The sequence below is a fragment of the Schistocerca piceifrons genome, chromosome 2, assembly GCF_021461385.2.
Source record: "Schistocerca piceifrons isolate TAMUIC-IGC-003096 chromosome 2, iqSchPice1.1, whole genome shotgun sequence".
In the NCBI taxonomy this organism is placed as follows: Eukaryota; Metazoa; Arthropoda; class Insecta; order Orthoptera; family Acrididae; genus Schistocerca; species Schistocerca piceifrons.
In genome coordinates this window covers 772,263,983-772,291,294 of record NC_060139.1, presented here as the reverse complement: position 1 = coordinate 772,291,294, position 27,312 = coordinate 772,263,983, and the positions used below count along the sequence as shown (strand labels likewise).

The window sequence follows — 27,312 nt, the reverse complement described above, 5'->3', positions numbered from 1 at the left end:
TCAACAAAATATCATGTTTTGGTGGCCGTCGGTGGAAGGATTTGCATGTCCGCCAGTACAAGGCACAGGCAAAGTGGTCCGGCGGTTGATATGACCCCCCATGGTGACGGTCAACGTCCACGACGTGCTGGAACAAGTGGCGCAGAAGTAGGAAGAGTTACAGGTTTGTGAGCGCCATTTGGAGGCTGCTTCATACACATGAAGGCGAGTGGTGTTGCCCATATGGGGGAGGCCTCTCATGGTATTTACTGTGAACCCCTTACTTCGTACACAACAAGGAAAAAGAACTGACGATAGAGGAAAACGACTTCCTTTAAGAGAATCACTGGCTTTGGACCAGTACATACCGGGTTGTTATTACCCGCCATGGTAGCCGAGAGCACTAATGCGCTGCTTCCTGGACTCGGGTTGGCGCACCGGCCCCGGATCGAATCCGCCCGGCGGATTAACGACGAGGCTGGTATGCCGGCCAGCCTGAATGCGGTTTTTAGGCGATTTTCCACATCCCGCTGGGTGAATACTGGGCTGGTTCCCAAGTTCCGCCTCAGTTACACGACTCACAGACATTTGAATACGTTCCCACTTACACTCGGCGCAGACAGCTGGGGTACACTGCTTCGGTCCCGGGGGGTTCGGGGTGGCGTCAGGAAGGGCATCCAGCCACCCTCTGCAATTAACATTGCCAAATCCGTAATAACAAAGCCGATCTCCCGCTTGGAGCACGACAAAGGCCCCGAGAAAGAAAGAATACTGGGATTTTATTAAAGTGCAACACACACAGAGATTCAGTGTGGGCTGTAATCACCATATGGCAGCGAAATTTATAAGATATTATAATGTGTTCATGCAGAACTAATGTACCCTGAAAAAAAATTAGTTCAAATGTTAGCCACCAGGTGAAAAACTGGCGCTGTGAATCCAAGAAAGACGTTTAAAAATGTTTGTATACGTACTGGTTTAGGAATGGGATTTGGGCGTGAAAGATCAGCCAAGTGAGTAGGCATAATGTTGAAATTATTAATAGCCACTTACACAATTTGTTCAGTATTGCACCGGAGACGCCGATGAAATGCTGTACAGCACCAGATTTGCATCTGGTGGCGAAAATTGGAACTAATTGTTTTCCAGCGCAAATCGATTCCACATTAACGCATTAGAATACCTAGCAAGTTACGATAATTACAGACCACACTGTATGTGTTTGAGTAGCGTAACTTTAATTATAATCGGACGGTGTACGTGAAACTGTATTTGTCGTGCTACTTGCTGCCTTGGTTCCTCGAACGGTGAGCGGACTGCCTGAGACCCAGTGGCAGCGCATGCGCCTCGGCGGTGGCAGCCGCCTACTTGCCGCCCGCGGGCCGGGCGCTCCTGCTGCCACCGCCGCCGCCGCAGCTGCACTTATCGCGACGCCGCATCGCGCTCGGTCGTCCACCCCGCCCTATAACTCAGCAGTGACAACGAATTTGTCAACGTAGGCCGCGGCCGCCAGCCTGCGCTATGCTCACAAACTGCAGCGGCTCTCCGAATTATTCACCTGCGCTCCTCGGTGGCCGCCGCGGGGGAAGCTCTCCGGCCGGGGCGGCAATGAACGTGTAAATTACCCCTGCCGGTGGCCGAGGAGAACACGACCGGGGAGAAAACCCAAGGAAGCGGACGATGCGAGGCGTCGGCGCGAAAGGGATCAGGTGTACGCGAGAGCTGGGAAGGTGCTCACCGCGCTTCGGATGTCTGTGAGCCAGAGTTCTCAGCGGCGTCGCGAGTGCGCGCCTCGGCAATTTGTGCTGCTCCGCTCGACATCCGGTTTACCCTCCTCACCTTTATTCTCACCTCCTTCTCCTACCGGCGTAAATAGATGCGTAACGTGGCAGACCACACAGGGCGTTCTTCGCCGGCCGTAAGTGCACACCGTGCCCGCAGCGGAGGAGAAAAAATACCGCAACGCGGTCGTGACAAACGCGCGACTCGTTGTCCTGCGAAGCTCTGGGCGAGGCGGGAGATATTTCAACATCATCGCGTCCGCCAGCCGTAATGGATGGCGCTCGTGGCTTAGAGCGCATTGTATTAAGCGAGGGCTCGGCCAGCGGGTAAGTACCTCGTGGCGCCGAGTCCGCGTCGCGACGCCGTGCCGGCGAAAATCGCCGCACGCCGGGAACGGATTCCACGGTTCGTTACTCACTGTCCACTGGCAACGACGGCAGTGCGCTGGGCGCTGACTGCTCTCGTCGTTAGGCGCTCGCGGGAGACAGATGGCCGCATTTCGCCCACTGCCTTATTCGATAACTGGTTTGTGACTCACAGTCGTAAGGCTGGACCAAATAAAACTACCAGATTCCGACGGTAATGCGGTGGTATGCACGTAAGAAGGTGGCCAGTGGACAAATGCGCAGTGGCAAGGGGCAATGTTCCACCTGACGGTCCAGGCTCCCTCGTCTGACTACAGCGAGCACTTCAGGGTGCGCGTTGAATATGTAGCCTATGACATTGTAATTCTGACTGAGACAGCAAAGGCCCTGAAAGATGAGTTGAAAGGAGAGGTACCGAACTGAAAATATAAAAATGTTGAATAAGGGCGGTGGAATGTACTCGAGTTAATTAGGTGATGGGCAGACAGTTACGTAGCAAAATTAAACTCTAGGCTTAAAATGGGCTTTGTTACTTGGCTAGTAAAATAACTGTCAATGGGAGAAACGGAAACGGTATAAAATGTAGACTGGAAATAACCAGGAAAGCTTTTACGAAAATGAGAAACGTGATAAAATAGAATATAAATTGAACAGCAACAGTATTCTGTCACTGTTTGTTTTACACCTTAGTGAAGTGAGGACGATAAACAGGCAGTAAAGAACAGATCCTGAAAAGCAGTATTACTGAAGATTGCCTATACTGTAGTTGTAAAATTACAGTAAACTACTGTAGAGTACCATAAGTAGGCATACACAACGGTAGTTTCCCTAGAAGCTTTGATCAGTTAAGATCATAACCGCGTTACCTGTATGTTTGGTACGTTGCGTACCTGTCAGGCCAGCCGGTGTGGCCGAGCGGCTCTAGGCGCTTCAATCTGGAACCGCGCGACCGCTACGGCCGCAGGTTCGAATCCTGCCTCGGGCGTGGATGTGTGTGTTGTCCTTAGGTTAGTTAGGTTTAAGTAGTTCTAAGTTCTAGGGGACTGATGACCTCAGATGTTAAGTCCCATACTGCTCAGAGCCATTTGAACCATTTTCGTACCTGTCGGACGTTATCTCATGTCGACTGCTTTATTTGGATACGTCATTAGTGTCTTACTAGGTTGCTCAAGAAATTAGAAGCTGTGAACTGTCTAGAAACTGAGTGTGAATACATAAATAGCCATGTAAGCTACATACCATATTTGTTCTAAATAGTTATCCTCTTGACTTTACTTAAAAATATACAGCGTTTACAGTAAAATGGAAATTGTCATCGTTGAACTCAGGTTTTATTCGAAAATTATTTATTTTTAATAATATAGAGGGATGTTGTTGTCAAAATGAAAAAAATACAGGTTTACCATATGAAAAACGCAATTACCTTAAAAAAAGGAAAATAAAAAAATCAAAAAAATATATCAAACATCACGCCTTATATAAAACAAATTTTGCTCTTATCACTTATAAGAGGAAACACTTGCCTTTTACAGGATAAAGCTCTATTGACTAAAAAATAACAACAATAATTATTTACTTTTTTGTTTATCCATGTGAACTGTTGTTGCGCCAAAAGTAATTGTTTTGGTTAGTCGAGCAGCGGTTTTTTTTATATAAAATGTAGCTCGTATTTTGAAACGATATAAAATACGCAGTGGACTGTCACTGATCGATGTTCGCTTCTAATTACCAGCAAATCAAACAAATAAACGAAAAACAACAGTTTCTCTCACACATTCATTCATGTTTCTTTCCGTACTAATGCTATCTCTACTGCCTGTAATCCTACCATTTACTACGCCATTTACGTCCTGTATCAAGACTACCAAACGGTAGTTTTGGGGGAGCGCAACTGTAAGTTAAACAGATCGGATAACTGTGAGGACGTATAGAATCGAATTGGGCAGAAAATTGCTTAATGGTAGACCTTGACTGAAAGAAGGGACAGATTGACAGAGCAAATCCTGAGACATTATGGGATACAGGATATGATAATGGAGGGAAGTTGGGACAAACCTGCATAGTCGTGCGCGCTCGCACGCCGCTTCTGTAATCCTGTCTCCCATATCGAATCCTCCCGGAGGATTAACGATGAGGGCCGGTGTCCAGAGCAGTGTGGACGTCATTTTCAGGCGGTTCCCCACATCTCACTAGGTTCACATCAGGCAGGTACCCCGCCTCAGTTAAACGATTCACAAACATTTCATAAACGTGACACTACATGCAGACACTTAGAGTACACAAATTCCGACTTGATGGGGGAGGAATAACAGGGACAGGTAACGCACTAAGACTGCCAGATCCAGAAAAACATGTCTACTCCACGAAGACAGGGGATAAGGGAAGCAAAGAGAAGAAGTTAGTACAGGAAAATGTGTATGTTTGAGTGGGTTGGGGGGGGGGGGCGGGGGAGGGAGGGATTATAGAGGAAGGATCCAAGGTGTGAGTACAGCAGTCAGGTTCAAGAGGATATAAATAACAGTAGCCTCCGACTGCGCTACATCTATTTCATTGTCAGAAGCGTCGGTGAAGACTGGCTGTCTGACAGACAGGTATAATGTTTTCCACTCGACATCTAAATTTTTTTTCAGGAAACGACCACGTCGTCTGAGCTCCAGTTATTTCTGCTTTCGAGGGTTTACTATCCAGGCTGCTAGAATAATTTTCATCTGCCGGCGGAATTAACAAGTTTACTTGTTTCGTCAGCATGTAGGAAAAACTTGAATGTACAAGGAGCGTTCAATAAGTAATGCAACACTTTTTTTCTCGGCTAGTCTGGTTGAAACACGTGGAATTTGTTGTGGGACATCGTGGAATATTCCTGTTTCAGCCCCTTTACTTTCATAAAGTTCCGATAGATGGTGGCGTTACATGTAGCCTTCAAAATGGCATCTGAAACGCAGATACCTTGCAAGCTGGGAGCTGTCATTGAGGTTCTTTTTGCGGAAAACCTGGGCATCGCAGATATTCATAGGCGCTTGCAGAATGTCTACGGAGACCTGGCAGCGAACAAAGGCACGGCCAGTCTTTGGACGAGGCGTCTGCCGTTATGGCAATAACGTCGCTCAAACCTGTTCAATCTCTCGTGTGCCGGTCTGCCGCACACAGCAGTGGCCCATGCACTGTTGAAACGTGCGGACACTCACACTGGAGGTGACAGACGGATCACGAACAAACAACTCGCTGCTCAACTGGTCGTCTCTGTTGGTGACACAGTCGCCACCAGTTAGTGAAAGGTGTGTGGCCACTGAACTCCGTGCCACCTAACTGAAGACCGTACAGGGCAACGAAGGACCATCTATGCTGAATTGCTTGCGCGTTAAGAGGCTGATCGTGTCAGTTTTTCGTCGAACATTGTCTCAGGCGATGAAACATTGGTTCGTCACTACTAACCAACACTACCTCTCCTCCGAAGTAAAAGTTCGCAACCGCATGCAAGGTCTTCTGGGACTCTGAAGGGGTTATTGTTTTTGATATCGTCCCTCATGGTGCAACAATGATACCTAAACTGTATTGTGCTTCCCTCAGGAAACTAAAGACACTATTTTAGCGTGTTCACCGCCCCAAAAATGCAAACGAACTTCTTCTTCTCCACGACAACGCAAAAAAAAAAAAAAATGGTTCAAATGGCTCTGAGCACTATAGGACTTAACTTCTGAGGCCATCAGTCCCCTAGAACTTAGAACTACTTAAGCCTAACTAACCTAAGGACATCACACACATCCATACCCGAGGCAGGATTCGAACCTGCGACCGTAGCGGTCGCACGGTTCCAGACTGTAGCGCCTAGAACCGCTCGGCCACCCGGCGGTCACGACAACGCAAGGCCCAACATGTACAGCTACAGTATTGATGACAAACAGCTGGAGACAGCGGCTGCCGTAACATATCTAGGCGTAACTATCCAGAGCGACCTTTAGCGGAATGACCATATAAAACAGATAGTGGGAAAAGAAGGCACCAGATTCAGATTGATCGCAAGAATATTAAGGAAATGTAACTCATCCAAGAAAGAAGTGGCTTATTAGGCGTTTGTTCGCCCGACTCTTGAGTATCGTTCACCTGTGTGTTATCCCTGTCAGGTAAGACTGGTAGAGGAGATAGAGAAGATCCAAAGAAGAGCAGTGGGATCGAAAATGGTTCAAATGGCTCTGAGCAGTATGGGACTTAACATCTGAGGTCATCAGTCCCCTAGAACTTAAAACTACTTAAACCTAATTAACGTAAGGACAACAGACACATTTACGCCCGAGGCAGGATTCGAACCTGCGACCGTAGCGGTTCCAGACTGAAGCGCCTAGAACCGCTCGGCCACAGCGGCCGCCGGTGGGATCGTTTAGCTGGCGAGAGAGCGTTACGGAGATGCTAAACAAACTTCACTGGCACACTTTACAACAGAGGCGCTGTGCATCACGGAGAGATTTACTATTGGTATTTCGGGACAGCGCTTTTCAGGAGGAGTCGGACACATATTACTTCCCGCACATACATCTCGCGTCTTGACCACTAGGAGAAAATTAGAGAACTTATAGATAATAGCGACAATCATTCTACCCACGCCCTATTCACGAGTGGAACAGTCTTGGAGTGATAAGAAATTGGTACCGAAAGTACCCTCCGCCACTCACCATTAGGTGACTTGCGGAGTATGATGTAGATGTAGCCGGGAGGAACTCACAAAAGTTTATTATACTGTTCTTCCTCATCCACCTTACAGCCCGGGTCTATAAAGGCACATTTGCATGCCGAGCGTGAGTTTCCGCGGAAACGCGAAATACTAATTAAATAAATGATCAGTGACAAATAAATAAAGCCTATGGCACACAACTGCAGCGCTGTGTCGCTGATAAAACAAAAGCACAATTACGTTACTCTTATGTTTGATTAAAAAAGGTTAGCTCTGGTTGAAGTGGTGCGAGAAGCACGTATTTTATTTTATTGTCTGGCACACCGCCATATTTCATGTTATAGAAGAATACTGCGAGTTGCAACCACACTAGGCACTCGATTCTGTAAAGAATTTATATTTATAAAAGTAAGTAGGATTATGAACTGTAGGCTTATTCATTGAATATATCTGATTTAACTAACTGTACCGCAGCAGTCTTTGGAAACGATTTAATTACGAAGTCCGATTATTTCAGTTTTATTTCACGGTCAACTACGAGTAACATTGCCTTTACGAAAAAGCCATTGTCAAGCGTCTGATAACGAATAATTAAACGTCCACGTTCCAGATAAGCAAAATATTAATTACAATTGCAATCACAATCACCATCATACAGATAGAATAATTAATATTTAAATAACAATATATTTTTTTATTTATTTTATTTATTTTATAGGTCTCGTACTTCCCGACTTCCATCTGTTTGGCCCAATGAAGGATGCACTGCGCTGGACGTAGTACATGGACGATGGGGAGGTTACTGATGCAGCAAGACGTTGTCTCCGTCGTCGACCAGCGCAGTCGTACTATGCGGGCATACAGGCCCTCCCAGAAAGGTGGTGTAAGGCCATCGCACTGAACGGAGATGGTGTTGAAAAGTAGGGATTTGTAGACAAAAGAGTGGGGAATAATATTGTTTGGAATCCTGATTAAAATCAACGTGCATTCAAAAAAAAGTATTGCATTACTTATGGAACGGCCCACATACAGTCGTCTTTCCTTGTCGTAAGGGTGGGGCGGTTGCTGTGATGTCCCTGTCGACCAGTTTCCGGCGACGCTTGTAACAATGAGAGAGATACGCAACGCAGCCGGAGGAGACTGAAGATCACAATACGTGAAGTTGGGCTCGCATCAATGGATGTGGCCGGTCAATAACAAGAGACCGCGGAGCAGACGTGACGGTGTACGGGCCAGCTGCGGTGGTGCTTCGTCAACACGGCGGCGGCGGCGGCAGCGGTGGCGCGCCGTTATTTACATGGGGTCGGCCAGGGGCGGCCGCGCTCCAATAGCGCGTCACGTGTGAGCCCCCACTGCCGCCCCCGGCCACCCTCTGTCCGCCCCTGCATCTCACCTCCATATGTATGAGAGCGGCGCCCCCGCCGTTAGAGCTGCCTGCCCGGCTGGCAGAGGACGCGCGGCGCCGGAATTGCAAGGCGACGCCTCCTGGGGCGTGCCGGCTGGGTGACATCTGCATAACGACCCGGCCCCGACAAACAAGCCGGTTGTTTCTGCAGCCTGCGCCCGTGACGGACTGCTGAACCAGCAGACACGCGGCGTGCAAGATGGCGAGGGCAGGGGCCCTGTCTTCGACTCAGTCGCGTCTGCCAGTCGGCGCGACGCCTTCACGCAGCACTGAGTCGTCTCTCTGCATATTACAAGTCTCCTGGGACAAATCTGTTTCTCCGTGTTTGCAGAACTGCTATATCTACGAGAGCCTGCTGAAAAGTAATGCCTCTGAATTTTTTATGTGACAGTTTTTTAAATGAAACAAACGCTTTCAGCAATCTACGGTAGCATCTTTATTCTTCATATCTACATATTTATTTCTCAACGCAGTCACCTTGGCGATGAAGACATTTCTCCCAATTTGTTGGTATCGTCAGTGTAGTATGTTTGACTCTGTTGACGCTCTGCTTGAACTGCTTCATCACTGTCAAAGCGAAATCTTCGAAGGCTTTCTTTAAGGTTTGGGTACAGAAGAAAATCGGATGGGACAGTATGGAGGATGATCGATGACAGTGAACCCAAGGCGTCGGATTGCTGCAATCGTCAGCGCGCCCGTTTGTACTCTGGGTGAAGAACGTGCTCCACATCTGGATCACTTCTTCGAATTCGAAACTCGATTACAGCATGTTCCAAGCACTGACATAGTACCATTACACACCACCGTATCGCACTGTACAATTCGGAGCCCTCTATCGGCAGACGGCAGAGGGGTGCAAACATGCATGAAGAAGAAATATGTTAATAATTCGATATTGCAGTGCCTTTATTATTCTAATTAAGATGCAAAATACTTTTGGACTTGCATGCTTGTCCAAAGGAACAGGCACTCCGGCGACTACAGCCGTTATGAAATACTTTGAATGTATTCGGAATTGGGAATAAGGACTACCATCAGCTGTAGAATGGAATGACGACAGTCAAAGTTTGTGCTGGACCGGGACTCGAACCCGGATTTCCCGCTTATCGCAAGCGATCGGCTACCAGTACACGACTCACAGTCAGACCCATTTCCGTACAAAAAAATGTTAGTAGCGTCTGCTTATTACAAAAAAAAAACTTAGATTTTTCACATAAAAAATTCGATAGCATTATTTTTCATCATGCCCCTGTAAAACCTACACAGATTGTGGCTGATTTCACTGTGCACATAAGCAAATGTAGAAAGAGTAAATAAGTGAAGAGACCAGGTACTGTTCCAGTCCATCTTATATCACACGCGTCTCCCTGCAGCTGGCTAACGCATTCCATTTGGCTAGTGGATTAAAATAGCGCTACAGGGTAGAGCGGAGTCGAGTCTGAGCGACGTCTAAGACTACGCAAAGCCTGCAAACTTATCTAACTGAAAAAAAAACAACGGATAGCTGTTCATTGCTCGTAATTCGATGAAAATGCTTTTCTAGTGCCGAATGGTCGTACTCGACGCTCAAGTGTATCTCTCCCTCTACACCAGGTTCAAATGGTTCAAATGGCTCTGAGCATTATGGGACTTAACTTCTGTGGTCATGAGTTCCCTAGAACTTAGAACTACTTAAACCGAACTAACCTAAGGACATCACACACATCCATGCCCGAGGCAGGATTCGAACCTGCGACCGTAACGGTCGCGCGGTTCCAAACTGAAGCGCCTAGAACCGCTCGGCCACTCCGGCCGGCTTAACCTCTACTCCAAATGAGAGAAATTAGTAGATAGTGACATACACATTCCACGAAACACACGCTAGCAATGTTCATTGGTTCGTGATGCACGACACTTCTGTCTTTACAACTGTTTCTGTTGACATGCACAGCCGTTTTCACCTCAAACGAGATCTGATTCAGCACCGCACACGCCAGGATATTTCATTTAATGTGGACTATGGCAGCTGATGAGATCTTCCTCCCCATGCGTTTTCTGATGGTATATGAGGAAAATAATGCTGCCCGTACAGCAAATAAAGTTGTATGCTATGTTTCCGACAAGGTGACGAGTATCTTATCATATTGAACACCAGCAACTAACTGTCTTTCCATCCTGCTTGAATACATACACATATAGCCTTGTTATTTCACTATAGAGTATTTGGTGATGTTCAACTCCATTTCAAACTATTGCAGTAACGTCTGTGTAACTTGCAGTGGTTTCATACATCTTTTTACTCTGCTCCATTATCATTGCCTGCTGTTTAATTCTATGTGAATCATATCGCACTTACACAATTTTCTGTGTTATCCACGTGACGGCCCCTTCCGTCTTTTATATCAGTCATCAGATTAACGAAGTGCTAAACATTGGGTATTTGAATTAAATTACCTATTGATTCACCCATGGTCGTCGGATAGTTAACAAACACTTCAAATTTGTGAACAGACAGAGATGAAATGGGCGTAAGTAACTGTATACAACGAAAGCTACTATTTTCTTGGACGATATCGAGTTCACTAAAGACGAAACCATAGTTCAGCTACAAAAGGAAGCGGCTGTAGGTGTTTGAAGACGCTACTCGCATATTGAGGCGAGTGGAAAGCAGAAAAACCCTAAATTACGATTGAGTTAACCGTTGAGGACTCTGGATCGGGATGCTTGCAAAAACGATTGAAGTACTTAATTATTGCGACACTTCGTTTATTAGAGGCAACTAAGAATTTCCTAGCATTTCCTGTTAATTCTCCTCTCACAGGAATTTTCTGTGGTTACACATTCACACGGAAATTAGTTCGAGCATGATTTTTTATGACGGCACTGACAATCACGTCGTTGAGCGCCCATAAACCGCCACCATGCACACATTACTTACAAATACCATTAAATTAATTAACACAATACCTAACATTTAAGCGCTCCATATGATTCCATGTTAGGATGTTAGCGTAGTACGCTCTAATTAAGAACACATTCATTATCTTAGTGACGGCTTTGTTTTACTTATTGTTCCCTCATCAATATCAAAGAATTATAGATAACTGTAGATTGCCTTGAGCATAAATACTTGAATATTGATTATTGTAGTTATATGTGGCAGTGTATGTTATCACACAACGTTTCTTCAAGCTAAAAAGTACTCACTCATTAATTATTGAGATGGTAGTAATGTAATAACGTTTCCACACTATCATTGCGATTGAGAAGTCGTTGTTGATGCGCTCTTCATGACAGCTGGGTTTGTTGGATGACGACTGCGTAGTGAATTGGCAGCATGAAAGAACCAGCATATTACTTATGTGCTTGTAGCATACGGGAAAGAACGGTCGATTTGGTCTCGGATTTATTTCCACTCGAATGTGTATCTCGCTTTGTAACATGATCCAACATTACTTGGTGCAGTTCCTCTGAATGAGTAGCCCATAAACACAGAGGCTTCTGCGTGTAATTGCCCATGAAACATTGCTCATTAACTCAATTTAAATAAATCAGAATTCTAAATTTGTTAGTAAAAAGTGATTTTACCATTCTCTAATATATTTTTCAATCTAAGAATTTTTAACATGCTGTCAGCAACTGTGATCAATTAATACGTCAAAGATCCGCCTCAGTTGCGAAAAGTTACTGGTCTTTACCCAGGTTTCAGCTAGAGCAATCTAGCCTTCTTCAGAAGCATAAAATAATCTAATACATGCCAGAATAAGCCTTTTTATGTTTGACCGTGCCATATTCTGGCATGTATTAGTTTATTTTATGCATCTGAAGAATGCTAGAGCTGAAACCTGGGTAAAGACCAGTAACTTTTCGCAACTGAGGCGGATCTTTGACGTATTTATTTTTTCCCCATTTAGTTTGGCTGGCATGTGCAGGCAACATGGATGCCGCAAATTACGGATCATCCTGTGAAATATAGTTAATTTTCTTTTATAAACAGACCGTACTGACTGATTCTTTGTACATCCCTTGTCGTCCTTTCCTTATTAGTATATTCTTGTCAGTCAGTTATTCAATGTATATTTTTGACATTATATCTGTCAAAGACATTTCTCTCAACACTGTGTGCGGTTTGTGTGTGTGTGTGTGTGTGTGTGTGTGTGTGTGTGTGTACGTGAGAGAGAGAGAGAGAGAGAGAGAGAGAGAGAGAGATGTTTGTGTTTAGAACGTAGCTCACTTCCAGCTCTCGCAACTTGGGTTTAGTAAAAGCAGTTTTGGCATGTTCAGTTCAGTAATGTTATAACTTGGTTTCGGTGCACCAAACAAAACAGGTAGTAAGGGTAGAAATTAGATAAAAGCACAGATATAATGAAGAAGGGAGTAGAGAATGTGTGTCAAGAGATAGAAAAGGAGAAACATCTGGGAAGGTCATGCGTCAACTATTGAAAGAGAATGTAAGTGAGGCAGTTACGTATCTGTGAAACAATGAATCAATTAGTCCCACTTGTAAGCTAATTAGCCGTTTCTTAGAAAACGATATAATGAATCGTATTACCTGTTCGTAACTATGAATGTCTTGCCAGTTAAGAATCCACAAGAGCACTTGCAAAATGAAGTAAATTAAAGATATTCATGAAGTGCGAGGTTCTTCCGTTATGTTCTTATCATTCATGTTGTACTTTGCATCTGTGCGTCGTGTCAATATAAACACTACGCAGGATGTAAACACAATTTAATTTTCATTCTGTCGTCTTATTAAAAGATAATAAGAACAACATACGATAATGTAGCACTTGTACGTTGAAGAGAAAGTTTCACATTTCCTCCCTACGCACGGATGAATGTGTTTTAGCTTATAGAGGAAGTAGTTAAACGTTGTGGACTGAATAAATGTAATAAGTTTTTATTGGCGTCAAGTAGAAGTGCGTCACAGCGCTGTCGGACGACAGCAAAAACACTATCGTCACAGCACTCCTCGATAGAGTTAGAGCGCGCAATAGTGTCTCATTAGAACGGCAGAGAGCGCCGCCAGTCGCCCTGGCGGTGAATATCCAAAGGCGTCGCACGTGGGGACGGGCCCGGCGCGTCTTAACGCGGAACGGAAGTGGTAATTTGTTTGACACGGGAGTCGCAGCTGCCTGGCCGCCCGGCGCCAGATGTAATCTGAACGGCAATAAAGAATACTCAGCCAAACCGCCGCGTCCAGCCGGCCAGGCCCGACCCGGCGGTATCGAGTGCGGCTATTTGTCACAGTAATTGGCGGCGCCAGCGAGGCAGATGCGAGAGGCACACGTCGCCCGTCGCGGATTGCACTGCCGTCGCCGGCTGCTCCTATACCGGGTCCGTATTTCTCTCTATGCGGAGTATGGCGATTAGGCGATTACGTGGCGTGATGCGAAGTCGTGCGTCGTGAGAGCCGACACTGGCCTCAGCTGTACCCGTTGGGGAAGCTGTTACACATTTACAGGTGAGTTGCGGAGTCATCCGTGTAACTGCAGTACCTGGAATATAATCAGTACTACCATGGTTTACTCTAAATACACATAAAGATTCAAGAATTTTGTGCCTGCAAAAAAAAGTCCGCCAGCGTATAAAATACTCTCTAGGACAAAAAAAGGAATTATTCGAGTGGGAATGAAATTGGTAGATGTGCTTTACATGTACAAAAACATATGATTACAATTTCAGAAAAAATGGATGATTAGTTCAGGAGAAAGAAATTCACAAAATCGAGTAAGTCAGTACGCGATGCTCCGCCTCTGGCCCTAGTGCAAGCAGTTATTCGCCTTGGCATCGATTCATAGAGTTCCAGAATGTCATGATGATGTTTGGCTTGTGGGGCGCTCAAGAGCGCGGTCATCAGCGCCCGTACAAAGTCCCAATTTTTTTACAGTCCAGTTTTTTCGCAATCCAATCTAGCCACTGCCACGAATCATGATGGTGATGATCAAATGATGGGCACAACACAAAAGCCCTTTCCCCGGACAGAGAAAATCCCTAACCCGGCCGGGAATCGAACCGGGGACCCCGTGATGCAGAAGCAGCAATTCTAGCCACTAGCCCACGAGCTCTTTACGTTACTGGATGTCCTCCTGAGGGATGTCGTGCCTAATTGTGTCCAACTGGCGCCTTAGATCATCAGAATCGGAGATAATTGGAGGGCCCTGCCCATAAAGCTCCAAACGCTCTCAACTGGGGATACATCCGACGACGTTGCTAGCCGAGTTAGGGTATGGCAAGCACAGAGACAAGCGACAGAAATTCTCGCCGTGTGCGGGCGGGTATTATCTTGCTGAAATTTAAGCCTTAGATGGCTTGCCATGAAGAGGAGCACAACGGGACGTAGAGTATCGTCGACGTACCACTGCGCTATAAAGGCGCCGCGGATGACAATCAAATTCCGATTTGAATCCCGCTCTCTCTGTCGTCAAACAGCAGTGGGAGACAGCTACTTGCTCATACACTGTAATTAATATTTTCTGTCAATAACTTCTGACGTTGCTCATCACAGGTTGTGTGGTGCACTAGTTGTATGCGTTTGTCTTTTCTGTATATGCCGTATTACGATTCTTCGTCGCCGTAGCCCAGTCTATCGAGGGTTTAAATCTCCTTGCACAACAGTAATTCGTTGCATTGGTGCCTTTAAAATGACGGGGTGTTCGCATGTGGAAATAACGGTGATTGTCGAAGACGTTTGCCGGCTGCATTCCCGTAACCCCTCTTACTGAAAATTGAAAGAATTATACAGGAAGCTCAAAATTATTCGAATCAGTATTATCTGCATTATAGATCATATGAGCATAGTTTGGCAATTTTTAAAAAATAACTAAGGCTGAAGTATTATGTTACACATAAAACGAATATTTTCGTTTGGAATACTCTATCACGCATGTGGGTCGGCTACTGGAAGGCAATACGGCCCCAATCCCGCCGTCGCATAAATCTGAAATATTTTTCCATTGTTTCACATGTTATATCCAGATCAATTGCTGAGACTCTACCCATATATGCGGCCGATATCCTGTCTGTATGTTTTCCTAGTCATTTCCCTGGGACTAAACGTCGATAATTCCCCAATGATTGCTTCCAGCAAGTGCCAATGGCCAATGTGCCAATGACTCTGAGCACTATGGGACTTAACATCTGTGGTCATCAGTCCCCTAGAACTTAGAACTACTTAAACCTAACTAACCTAAGGACATCACACACATCCATGCCCGAGGCAGGATTCGAACCTGCGACCGTAGCAGTCTCGCGGTTCCGGACTGAGCGCCTAGAACCGCTAGACCACCGCGGCCGGCTTCCAGCAAGTAACGTAAAACTAATGCACTGAGCTTTCAAATGTGAGATGTAGCAGGATTTGTAAATGCTGTAAATATCAGTTTCCTGTAAAAAGACATGTATCTTCAATTATCTGCGTTTTTCGATTACCCGTGCAGTCTGGGTTCCGCATTGATACGGATAAAAGCGTTTCGTGCTGCATTACGCTGGTGGCCATTAGAACTGTAATAACACAATGGGAGGATGGATCAAACGTCAGATTAGCAATGAAGTGCACTGAACAGCCAGAACACGTACCTACTGTCGTCATCCCGAACGCGCGTGCAGTGTGCTAACCACCGCGCTACCTCACTCGGTTGGTAGGTCGCTGGAGGGATTTGGCACCACATCTGCACAGACAAGTCACCTACTTTCCGTAAATACCGGGGAGTGGGGCGATGAACTCTGACGCCACGTTCTGTCACATCCAAGATGTGTTCGTTCGAGGGGCGAACGGGGGGGGGGGGGGGGAGGGAGGCATCACGCCAATTGTAACTCGCCATTCCATCACACTCCTAGCCTTGTGACATGGCGTATTATCGTCGTGAAAAACGCCTCTGCCATCGGGAAACATATCGTCGTGAAGGAGTGTACGTGGTCAGCAATGTATGTGGTCTGCAGCCAGTGAACGATACTCCTTGGCCGTCGTGGTGTTCTGCACAAACTCAACTAGACCCATGGATGCCCACGTGAATGTCCACCAAGGCATAATGGAGCCGCCACCAGCCCATTTTAGTCATAGTTGCCGACGTCGTGATGTTAACGTTGGCACGTGCATATTTCGTCGGCTGCCGGGGTCCCGTCGTTAGGAGTGTTCAGACACACTTGTTCTTTGCCCTGCATTAAACTCTGATGTTGGTTGCGACACAGTTCGGCGCCTTTCCTGTTTTACCAGTCTGCTTAGTCTACGACACCCGACATCTGTGATGAGGGATGGCCGCTGAATCACACGACGTCAGGATGTGGTTTCACCTTGGTTTTGCCACGTATGGATCCTGACAGATTACCACGTGAGGTGATGCTTGGAGAGATCTCTATAACCAAAAGACCTGTAGGACGTCCTGTATTGAGGTTCAAGGACTCCTGTAAACAAGATATGGAGAGCTTTGGAGTCGACACAAACAGATGGGAGGCACGGGCTAGCATGAGACCAGAGTGGCGTGATGATATATCATCTGGAATGTCGAAGCATGATGAAGGCTTGTTAGACAGATTAAGGCAGAAAAAGCTTCTCAATGCTACCACTGCTCCTGCCTCAGCAGCCAGATACACTTGTGACAATGGCGGCAAGAGATGCCGTGCTGCCATTGGCTTGACAAGTCATATGAAAAAGTGCAACCCATAAACACACAGACACTGCAACAATCATCTACCAAGGTGATTGTGGCCAATATATATATGCCACGTATTGAAGATACTCACCACTACCCCTAGAACACCCGACAAGTCGTACAGTTTCCGAAATGCTCGTTCCGAGCCTCCGGCTCATCACAATCTGCCCTCGGTCAGACTCACACAGATGGCGTGTCTTCCCCATTCTACACAGAGACAGCACGTACAATGATATCACATCCACCCTTCGTGTGTCTGACTAGCAGTCATTCCTCGCCAGCTGACGCTGCTTTGCCTGGACGGCTTTATATCGATAGTAGGTCGGTGGTCATAATGATCGATGTATACTACTCGTTCGGACGTGTATTTCGATGCAACGGCACAAAACAGGAGGGTCCGTTAAAAAGTATTACCCACAAATTTTTTGTGAAAATTCTTAAAACCTTTTAAATGAAATAATCGTTATTGACATTCTGGATATTTATTGTTTATGTCTACACATTTATTTCCCAACACTCTGGAAAGAAATGCATTTCTGTCAATGAGAGACCGGTTTGTTGATATCTTCACTGTAGAGTATTTGACATTGGTGACAGAGCCAAAACTTTGCGTCTGCTTGCACCGCTTCATCACTATCAAAGTAAAGGTGTTTTTTAAGTTCTGGAAACAACGGAAAATAGGAGGGGAAAAATCGGGACTGAATGGAGTATAACAGATAACAGTGAACCCAATGCACCAGATCATTGAAGATATCGCAGTACTAGTGTGTGTTCGAGGAGGGGGGTCCATGTGCGCATGAACTCGTCGAAATGGTTAAACTGGATTATAGCAAGCTGTTTCTCACGCACCGTTTTGAAATTAAAAATAGACGTGCTAAGATATCTCAATAATTTTATTTTTACATGAAAGCCTGTACCTTAATCTACGCACTGACGCCATTACAATCTCATTCTTCCTTGTTTACGTTGTGTACTGAGTGTTTAAGATGCCTCCGATAATCGTGAGTCCTGCCGACTGTGAAGTACAGGCTGTTATAATATTTCTTAGTGCTAAAGGCCTAAAAGCGATCGATATTCATCGTGAGACCTGTGCAGTTTACGGAGAAAACATTATGAGTGATGGAATGGAAAGAAAGTGGGTGAGAGCATTTAAAGATGGCCGCACAAATGTGCACGATGAACAACGGAGTGGGCGTCCTTCGGTTGTTAATGAAAGTTTGGTGCGGGAAGTGGACAATAAGGTGAGAGAAAACAGACACTTTACGATTTCCTCCTTGCGGGATGACTTTCCTAATGTTTTCCATAGTGTTTTGTATGGCATTGTGACCGAGCACTTGAATTACCGAAAATTGCGCGCAGGTTGGGTACCGAAAATGTTGACGGATGTGCACAAAACCAAACGTTTAGGCAGTGCATTGACTTCCCTTGAGCGGTACCACAACGACGGTGATGATTTCTGAAGCCAAATTGTTACGGGCGATGAAACATGGGTGGCCTACGTCACACCAGAATTAAATGAGTGAGTGTGAAATCTTATGGGACTTAACTGCTAAGGTCATCAGTCCCTAAGCTTACTCACTACTTAACTTAAATTATCCTAATGACAAACACACACACCCATGCCCGATGGAGGACTCGAACCTCCGCCGGGACAAGCCGCACAGTCCATGACTGCAGCGCCTAGACCGCTCGGCTAATCCCGCGCGGCCCAGAATTAAAGCAACGGTCCGTGGAAGTTGAGCAAGGGCACCGTTTTGCTGCAAGACAATGCCCGTCCGCATATGGCGAATCAGACCAAAGATCTCATCACATCTTCACGGTGGGAAACTCTAGATCCTCCTCCGTACAGCCTCGATTTTGCGCCCAGTGACTACCATCTGTTCCTGCACTTGAAGAAACACCTCGGCGGTCAGTGTCTTCAAGACAATGACGAAGTTAAAACAGTGGTGATGCACTGGTTAACAAGTCACGTGGCAGACTTCTGTTAGGAGGGTACAACGTTATGACTAGTGCCTCAGTATTGACGGAAATTATGTAGAAAAGTAGATTAAGGTACAGGCCTTCGTGTAAAAATAAAATTATTGAGATATGTTAGCACGTCTTCTTTTTAATTTCAAAACGGTACTTACTTAAAAAACACGCCTCGTACTTACGTTAGACACCGCCATGTTACACGCTGTAATACGGACCCCTGTAGTGGGAGAGGGTTGCAACTTCCGTCACCGAGTAATATGCATGATTTGTGATACCTCAACCTATATTAGGAACAGAATAAAGCACTCGGGGACATTAATATGGTATCACGTACTGATGACAAATTACCAGCGTCTTTAAGCTGGGAACGGAACTGCCAATTTCCTCCAGACGCAGACAGCGGTCGGGCAGGATGCGGCGGACCCAATGCGGCACGCCCGCTGAGTCACGCCTCGAGCGGCTTTGGATTACTAGTGCCCTCTACCGCTGCAAGTAGAAGGGCTGGTGGCAGCCATAGATCTCACTTGCACTCGGAGTCTCTTCGCTACGGGACCCAGCGCTGACGCCGCCTAGTTGCTGCTCCATCACTATTGATCGTGCTTCAACTCAGAGAGCCTTTTCCTTGTTAACATTGAAAGCTGGACTTTATTTCTCGCTACATTATTTGTGAAGAGTCTTCGTACGCTAAGAGAAAGACACTACTGGCCATTAAAATTTCTACACCAGGAAGATAGCGTGCTACAGTAACGAAATTTAACCGACAGGAAGAAGATGCTGTGATATGCAAATTATTAGCTTGTCAGAGCATTCACACAAGGTTGGCGCCGGTGGCGACACCTACAACGTGCTGACATGAGGAAATTTTCCAATCGATTTCTCATACACAGAAAGCAGTTGACCGGCGTTGCCTGGTGAAACGTTGTTGTGATGCCTCGTGTAAGGAGGAGAAATGCGTACCATCGCGTTTCCGACTTTCTTAAAGCTCGAATTGTAGCCTATCGCGATTTCTGTTTATCGAATCCCGACATTGCTGCTAGCGTTGGTCGAGATCCAATGACTTTTAGCAGAATATGGAATCGGTGGGTTCAGAAGGGTAATACGGAACGCAGTGCTGGATCCCAACGGCCTCGTATCGCTAGCAGTTGAGATGACAGGCATCTTATCTGCATGGCTGTAACGTATCGTGCAGTCACGTCTCGATCCCAGAGTCAACAGCTGGGGACGTTTGCAAGACAACAACCATCTGCATGAACAGTTCGACGACGTTTGCAGCAGCATTGACTATCAGCTCGGAGACCATGGCTGCGGTTACCCTTGACGCTGCATCACAGACAGGAGCGCCTACGATGGTGTACTCAACGACGAACCTGAGTGCACGAATGGCAAAACGTCATTTTTTCGGATGAATCCAGGTTCGGTTTACAGCATCATGATGGTCGCATCCGTGTTTGGCGACATCGCGACGAACGCACATTGGAAGCGTGTATTCGTCATCGCCATACTGCCGTATCACCCGGCGTGATAGTATTGGGTGTATTGGTTACACGTCTCGGTCACCTCTTGTTCGCATTGACGGCACTTTGAACAGTGGACGTTACATTTCAGATGTGTTACGACCCGTGGCTCTACCCTTCATTCGATCCCTGGAAAACCCTACATTTCAGCAGGATAACGCACGACAGCGTTTGCAGGTCCTGTACGGGCCTTTCTGGATAAAGAAAATGTTCGGCTGCTGCCCTGGCCAGCACATTCTCCAGATCTCTCACCAACTGAAAACGTCTGGTCAATGGTGGCCGAGCAACTGGCTCGTCACAATGCCCCAGTCACGACTCTTAATGAACTGTGGTATCGAGTTGAAGCTGCATGGGCAGCTGTACCTGTACACGACATCTAATCTCTGTTTGACTCAATGCCCAGGCGTATCATGGCCGTTATTATGGCCAGAGGTGGTTATTCTGGGTACTGATTTCTCAGGATCTATGCACCCAAGTTGCGTGAAACTGTAATCACGTGTCAGTTGTAGTATAATATATTTGTCCAATGAATACCCGTTTATCATCTGCATTTTTTCTTGGTGTAGCAATTTTAATGGCCAGTAGTGTACAATTTTGTTCGCTATTCTGCTCCTGCCCAGGTTTCTTACAATGACAGTTGCTACACCATCCCGTAGCCCACCTCTCCTTACCACTGTGCCTTGCTCCCCTTCTTGACATAGCAACTGAAATGGCTGCTGGTGTATTAATTTATAGAAATCAGTATATCTGCCACCCTACCTCTTCAGGGTACTCTTGGATTCAATATGTATCTGCCATATCGTAGTTGCGACCTTCGTTGCAGAAAAGCCAACAGGAAGGGGGAATATAGTAAAAATGAGAATCGGTTCCCGAGCAGAACGAGAACATTGTGTTGCTCCAGTCTATAATAATTCTGTAATATCTTTCATGCCACTCAGTGGCAGCGAGCCACAGGGCCCGAGTGGTAGTATGAAAATGTGTCGACACGCGACCTACCTGTCCGTTCTTGTCCATCTCGTTGTTGGTGAGCTTGACCTTCTCGAAGGAGACGACCTGCTTGCGCAGCTGCTCGCCGGTGAAAGGCGAGTCGGGGTGCATGTAGAGGCGGCAGGGCGCGGGCGGGTCCGCCTTGCCGGCCACCAGCCACGACGAGCGGTGGTAGGCGTACCGGTAGCGCTTGTTGTCCACCGGCACGATGTCCATCAGCACCGCGTACCGCTGCTCGGCGCGCACGCCCGTGAACGACACGCGGCACGTCGGGAACATGCGCCTGCAACAGGGCAAACCCGCGCGGCGCGTTTCAGTATTGCCGTCTACATGTTTTCAGCGCGGGACACACAACAGTCGTACAATGACGAATCAGAACATTATTTATCACCACTGCCCGACGCGAAACTGATCGGTGGTTCGTGACGTTGCGGGCAAGTAACGCGGCGACGGACCGGAAGGTTACAACTAAATGCAGCTACTTACGGAGGTTCGGTGTGGGCTATTATTGTCGTACGGCAGCGAAACTGTCAGATACGCTAATGAATTAATGCGGTATCGATTTACGCCGGAAATAAATTAGTTCCGCATTTGGCCACCAGGTACAAATCTGTTGCTGTACAGCATCAACTCCACGTCTCCGGTGTCCATATAGAACAAACTGTGTAAGTGGCAGTTAATAATAAAATCAACATTATGTCTTTCTCACTTCTTTGACGTTTTCTGCCCACGTCCCGTTCCTAATTATAGCCCACAATGGACCTCTGTGAGTAGCCACACTTTAATTATAACGATCTGGTATATATGGTGATTCAGCTGCCCCTATTTTGAGTTTTATGCAATCGAAAACACCTTCAAAAACCTTGTGTGAGATTTTAACTTTCTCTCGCTCTCTATATCCAAACTATTAGTCATACAGAAAAAATGAACACGATTTTTTTTTTTTTTGTAGAAAATTTAATGTAGATAAATTTTGTACTGGGGTACGTTTTCGCTGGGTCCACGGTCTTCGAGCTACTGAAGAAAAACCTGGTTCAAGGTCAATTTTCTATGTTTCTCTTGAATAATTAGAAAATTATGCCCTCTAACGAAAACATATCCCGGTACAAAATTTAACTACATTAAATTTCCTGCATAAATGCCCTGTTCATTTTTCTGTGGGACCAATAGTTTTACGCAGCTACCGAGACAGTATGAAAAACTTCCACGTGGTATCTGAAGGCGTTGAAGGTTGTAAAAAACCCATAAGAAGGTACGGCTGCATCATCCTATATAAGTGGAGCTGAGATTAATGAAGAAGCATTGCAGCGACGATATGAGCCCCAAATAAGAAAGTCCATTGACGTTAGCGACGTGGACAAAGGGCAGATTGTGATAGCACAGCGCCTGGGAACGAGCGACAACGTGATAGTGAAGATGGGCACCTGTTCACGTCATACTGTTGTAAGCATATGTTGAAAGTGGTCAGAGGACAGTGTAACTAGGAGTAGGCGACGAGGCGTTGGAAGTTCAAATCTCATCACAGAACATCGGAGGCATGCACGCTCTGTAAAGATTGGTAGGCCACGATCTGCGACAGATCTGAGGACAAAGCACAGTGCTCGTGCAGGCACAAGTGCTTCGGAGCACACCATTCAGCGCACACTGTTGAACTTGGGTATCTGCAGCAGACAACCTCTATGTTTTCCCTCGTTGATCCAATGACATCGACAGTTTTCAATCGCAGTGGATATGGTATCATCGAGATTGGACGGAGGACCATTGGAAACGTATAGTGTGGTTGGACAAATCACGCTTCTGTTACACTAGGCTGACTGGTCGGTTCGAGATACACTATCATCCAGGCGAACGGTTGCTGGAAACATGCACCGTGCCACGGATACAAGGCATTGGGGACTTCCACTAGGCTTCCACGGTATCTTCGTTAGTAATCGAAGGCAGCATGACATCCATGGATTCCGTGAGCGTTATCACGGGCTACCTTCGTCCTTTCATGCTTGGAGTCGTGCCGTTGACGATAGCTTCCTCCAGCACGATAACTATCCGTATCGCTGTGACTGAATCGTGCTACGGTGGTTTGAGGAGCTTGATAGTGAACTCACTTTGATGTCTTGGCCACCGAATCCGCATGATTTTAGGCTGATGCGGAATATTTGAGACACTATCGGACCCCAGCTCCGCAACGAGTCTTGTGTCCATAATATGAGTGAACTGGGCGTGCAAATCCAATGCCAATGCCTCCGGAAACCTACCAAAGATCTGCCGAATCCATGAAAATCGGAATCATCGTTGCTCTGCTGTAATCCAGAGGTGGACCATCTGGCTATTAAGGACGTGGTCATAATTTTATGACCAGGGCGGGTGGCCTCCCCATTCCTGTGACGTAGGTCCCATCGAGCATATGTGGAACGCGTAGAGGAGGCGCATTGCAGCATGTCCATATGCTCCAGTGACCATTCAGCAGTTGTCATCCGCGCTGGCGGAGGAATGAAATGCCCTACCACAACTGCGACACAAGCAGTCTTGAAGCAGAGCGTGTACTGACGCTACACAAGTCAACTAGCAGCGAAGCGCCCTCGATAGGGGGCGCTGCATGGTCATGTGCTCCATAAGTTCACATGTAATTCAGTAATAATGTACTGAGCATGTAACATCTAACAGGGTGTTAGATGTTACATGCTGAGTATATTACATGCAGGGTGTTAGATGTTACATGCTGAGTATATTACATGCTGAGTATATTATTATTGAATTACATGTGAACGCATGGAGCACATGACCATGCAGCGCCCCCCACCGAGGGCGCTTCGCTGCTAGCTGACTTGTTTAGCGTCAGTGTATGCTCTGCTTCAAGACTGCTTGAGTCGCAGCTATAGTCATATGTCACTGGACACTTTCGTTGAGTTGTCAAGGCTGCACGCCTGGTTGGTTATGAAGGAGTTGAAGTTTGTGGTATGTAACTCATATGACCCGATTTCATTTTCTGTAACGCTGAGACGTGTTAAATGTGCTGTTCACTTATGTTTTGTACATTTTTGTAAGAGATGTCTGAAGATGGGTGTAATCCCGAAACCCCTAACATTTTCTAATAAAAGAGTCAATTGAACATCTCATGACTTTATTGCGATTGTACAGTATTAGTTGCTAATTATTAACATAAAAATGATCACAGGCCTCAGATGCGATTTTATGTCCTGTACATCGTAATTATTGTTTTTGAATAAAAGTGTTATTTGTGTTCGTCTCATTACGTAATTTTTTTTCAGGTGAGTATGAAACATGGACGATAAACAGTTTAGAAAAGAAGAGATTATAATTTTTTAAACGTGATGCTACAGAAGAATGCTGAAGATTAGATGGGTAGATCACGTAACTAATGAGAAGGTACTGAATAGAACTGGGGAGAAGTGGAATTTGTGGCACAACTTGACTAGAAGAAGGGATCGGTTGGTAGGGCACATTCTGTGGCATGAAGGGATCACCAATTTAGTACTGGAGGCAAGCGTGGAGGGTAAAAATCGTAGACGGAGACCAAGGGATGAATACACTAACAGATAAGAGATTCAGAAGGATGCAGGGTGCAGCAGTTACTCGGAGATGAAGAGGCTTGCACAGAATAGTGTAGCATGGAGACCTGTACTAAACCAGTCTTTCGACTGAAGACCACAATAACAACAACCTCCTGTACAATCTTTAGCAGTTCTATCTATGTACTGTCCAAGTTCCACAGAGCTACGTTACTTGGCAGTGGCACATAATGCGAAAGTTACTTTCGTTCTCAAGTTTTGCACTACGGTTCTTTAGTGTGGGTTGCACTATATGCAGGGCGTCCCAGGAGGAATGGTGTCCGCCCTCCAGTATCTGAGTGGTCAGCGCGACAAAACGTCAATCCTAAGGGACCGGATTCCATTCCCGGCTGATTCGGAGATTTTCTCCACTCAAGGACTGGGTGTTGTGTAGTCCTAATCATCATCATTTCATCCCCATCGACGCGCAACTCGCCGAAGTGGCGTCAAATCGAAAGACTTGCAACTGGCGAACGGTCTGCCCGACGGGAGACCCTAGTCACACGATATTTACATTTTTTAGGAGGAATGGTCAATACTCACGGATACGACAGGAAAGATCATTCGAAGCAAAAAAGTCCAGTAAACGTGAGTTCTAAAATGCGTACCTTAAGAGCTACGATCGCTTCTTCATTTTCGGTACAGTGAAAAAATCTCGTCTACTGCAAGCTCTTTTTGCTTTCCGAATTTTCAGATGTCAGATGTTATGGAACAAAACAAAGAAAAACACCCCAGTAAACGTGGGCTCTGAAGTGCAAGAGCTATCAGCATTTGTTCATCTTCGCAACTGTGAAACAGATCTCTTCTACTGAACAGCAGCACATAGCTCTTTAGCTACGCACTTTAGAGCCTATGCTTAGTAGGCTTTTTTACTCCGAGCGTCGCTCTTCTCATACTCCTGACTATTGGCCAGTCCTTCTGAGGCACCCTGGAGTTCAAATGGTTCAAATGGCTCTGAGCACTATGGGACTTAACATCTATGGTCATCAGTCCCCTAGAACTTAGAACTTCTTAAACCTAACTAACCTAAGGACATCACACAACACTCAGCCATCACGAGGCAGAGAAAATCCCTGACCCCGCCGGGAATCGAACCCGGGAACCTGGGCGTGCGAAGCGAGAACGCTACCGCACGACCACGAGCTGCGGACGCACCCTGGAGATTTGGAAATTTGTGGTAAAGTCTTATGGGACCAAACTGCTGAGGACATCGGTCCGTAAGGTTACGCACTACTTAATCTATCTTAAACTAAATTACGCTAAGGACAACACACACACCCATAGCCGAGGGAGGACTCGTGCCTCCGACGGAGGGAGCCGCTGCTACCCCGCGTTTCGAGGCACCGTGTGCGTTCACCACTGTCTCGATTTTTCAAGAGAAAAGACGAGTTAAAGGTTTTAGTTCCGCTTCTCCTCCAGTTTAGCACTTCTTTACGAAGCTTTTTTCAGCGGAAAGTGTCTTCCATCCATTTGCTGGCCTCAAGTGCGAACCAATCGAAAGCACCGCTGCAGCTATCGATAGCCGGGGCATCAGAGGGACAATTACCGCCGGGATTGAGAGGCCGGCCGCGATAAAACACGGCATTACGCGGGCCGCCGACGTGCGAGTTCGCACGGCTACGAAAACGGCGCCCTGCGGCGCCGGCTCCGGCCTCCGCGGCGCTAAAGCACCTGCTTTACTGCCCGCGCGCCGCTTTATATTTTATAGACAACAGATATAAAAACGCGCCCGAATAAAAACGACGTGCCGCATCTGTCTGCGCGGACGCGTACGAAGTGCCACGCTGGCGAGGAGAGAGGTCCTCGGCCGATAACGATCTCGCCGGGCAGCAGCGGCTGCGGCAGCGGCAGTTGGCCTACCCGTTTCTCGTCCCTGCTGGCTGTCCGTTCGTCTGCTCCTCTTCTCCCGGGACGGCTCGTGCCGACCGCCCGCTGGCCGTCCTCCGTCTCTATTAATTAGCTACCCGCACTCGCGCCGCTCAGCAGCGCAGCGTGGACAAAGCGGAAGTATGTTTTAATAACGACGTAATGACACGGTCGTTCGGCGCGTTAGGCCCCGTAAACGGTGGGCGGCAGCCGGGGAAGTCCCGCCGAGCCAATCGTTAATCATCGATCCGCGGTTCGACAGGGGATTAATTCGTCGCCTATTGTTAGCCGCCGCAGATATTGGGCTGTGCTACCGCTGCACCTCTCACGCCGGCGTCGTTAGCGTTCCGTTCTGCTGAAATTATACAAAATAGTGGGTGGTTATAACTAAAATACAGGCACTTACAGATGTCAAGTTCGGTCTGTAATTATTGTATGGTAGCTCAGCCTGGTAGATACTCTAATGCGTTCATGCGCAACCGATTTACACTGGGGGGGAGGGGGGGAGGAATAGTTCCAATTTTGAAACTTCCTGGCAGATAAAACGTAAATGTCGTGTGACTAGGGCCTCCCGTCGGGTA

General features: G+C 46.6%; 1 protein-coding gene across 1 annotated transcript in view; it reads right to left on the bottom strand.

The window, feature by feature from the left end:
* LOC124775841 (T-box protein H15-like) overlaps positions 1 to 27,312 on the bottom strand; it is a 389,667-nt gene that overhangs the window by 93,818 nt on the left and 268,537 nt on the right. Inside the window, exon 2 of the mRNA XM_047250676.1 lies at positions 21,309 to 21,582. Coding sequence (XP_047106632.1) covers positions 21,309 to 21,582 — 274 coding nt within the window. The remainder of the gene's footprint in view (positions 1 to 21,308; positions 21,583 to 27,312) is intronic.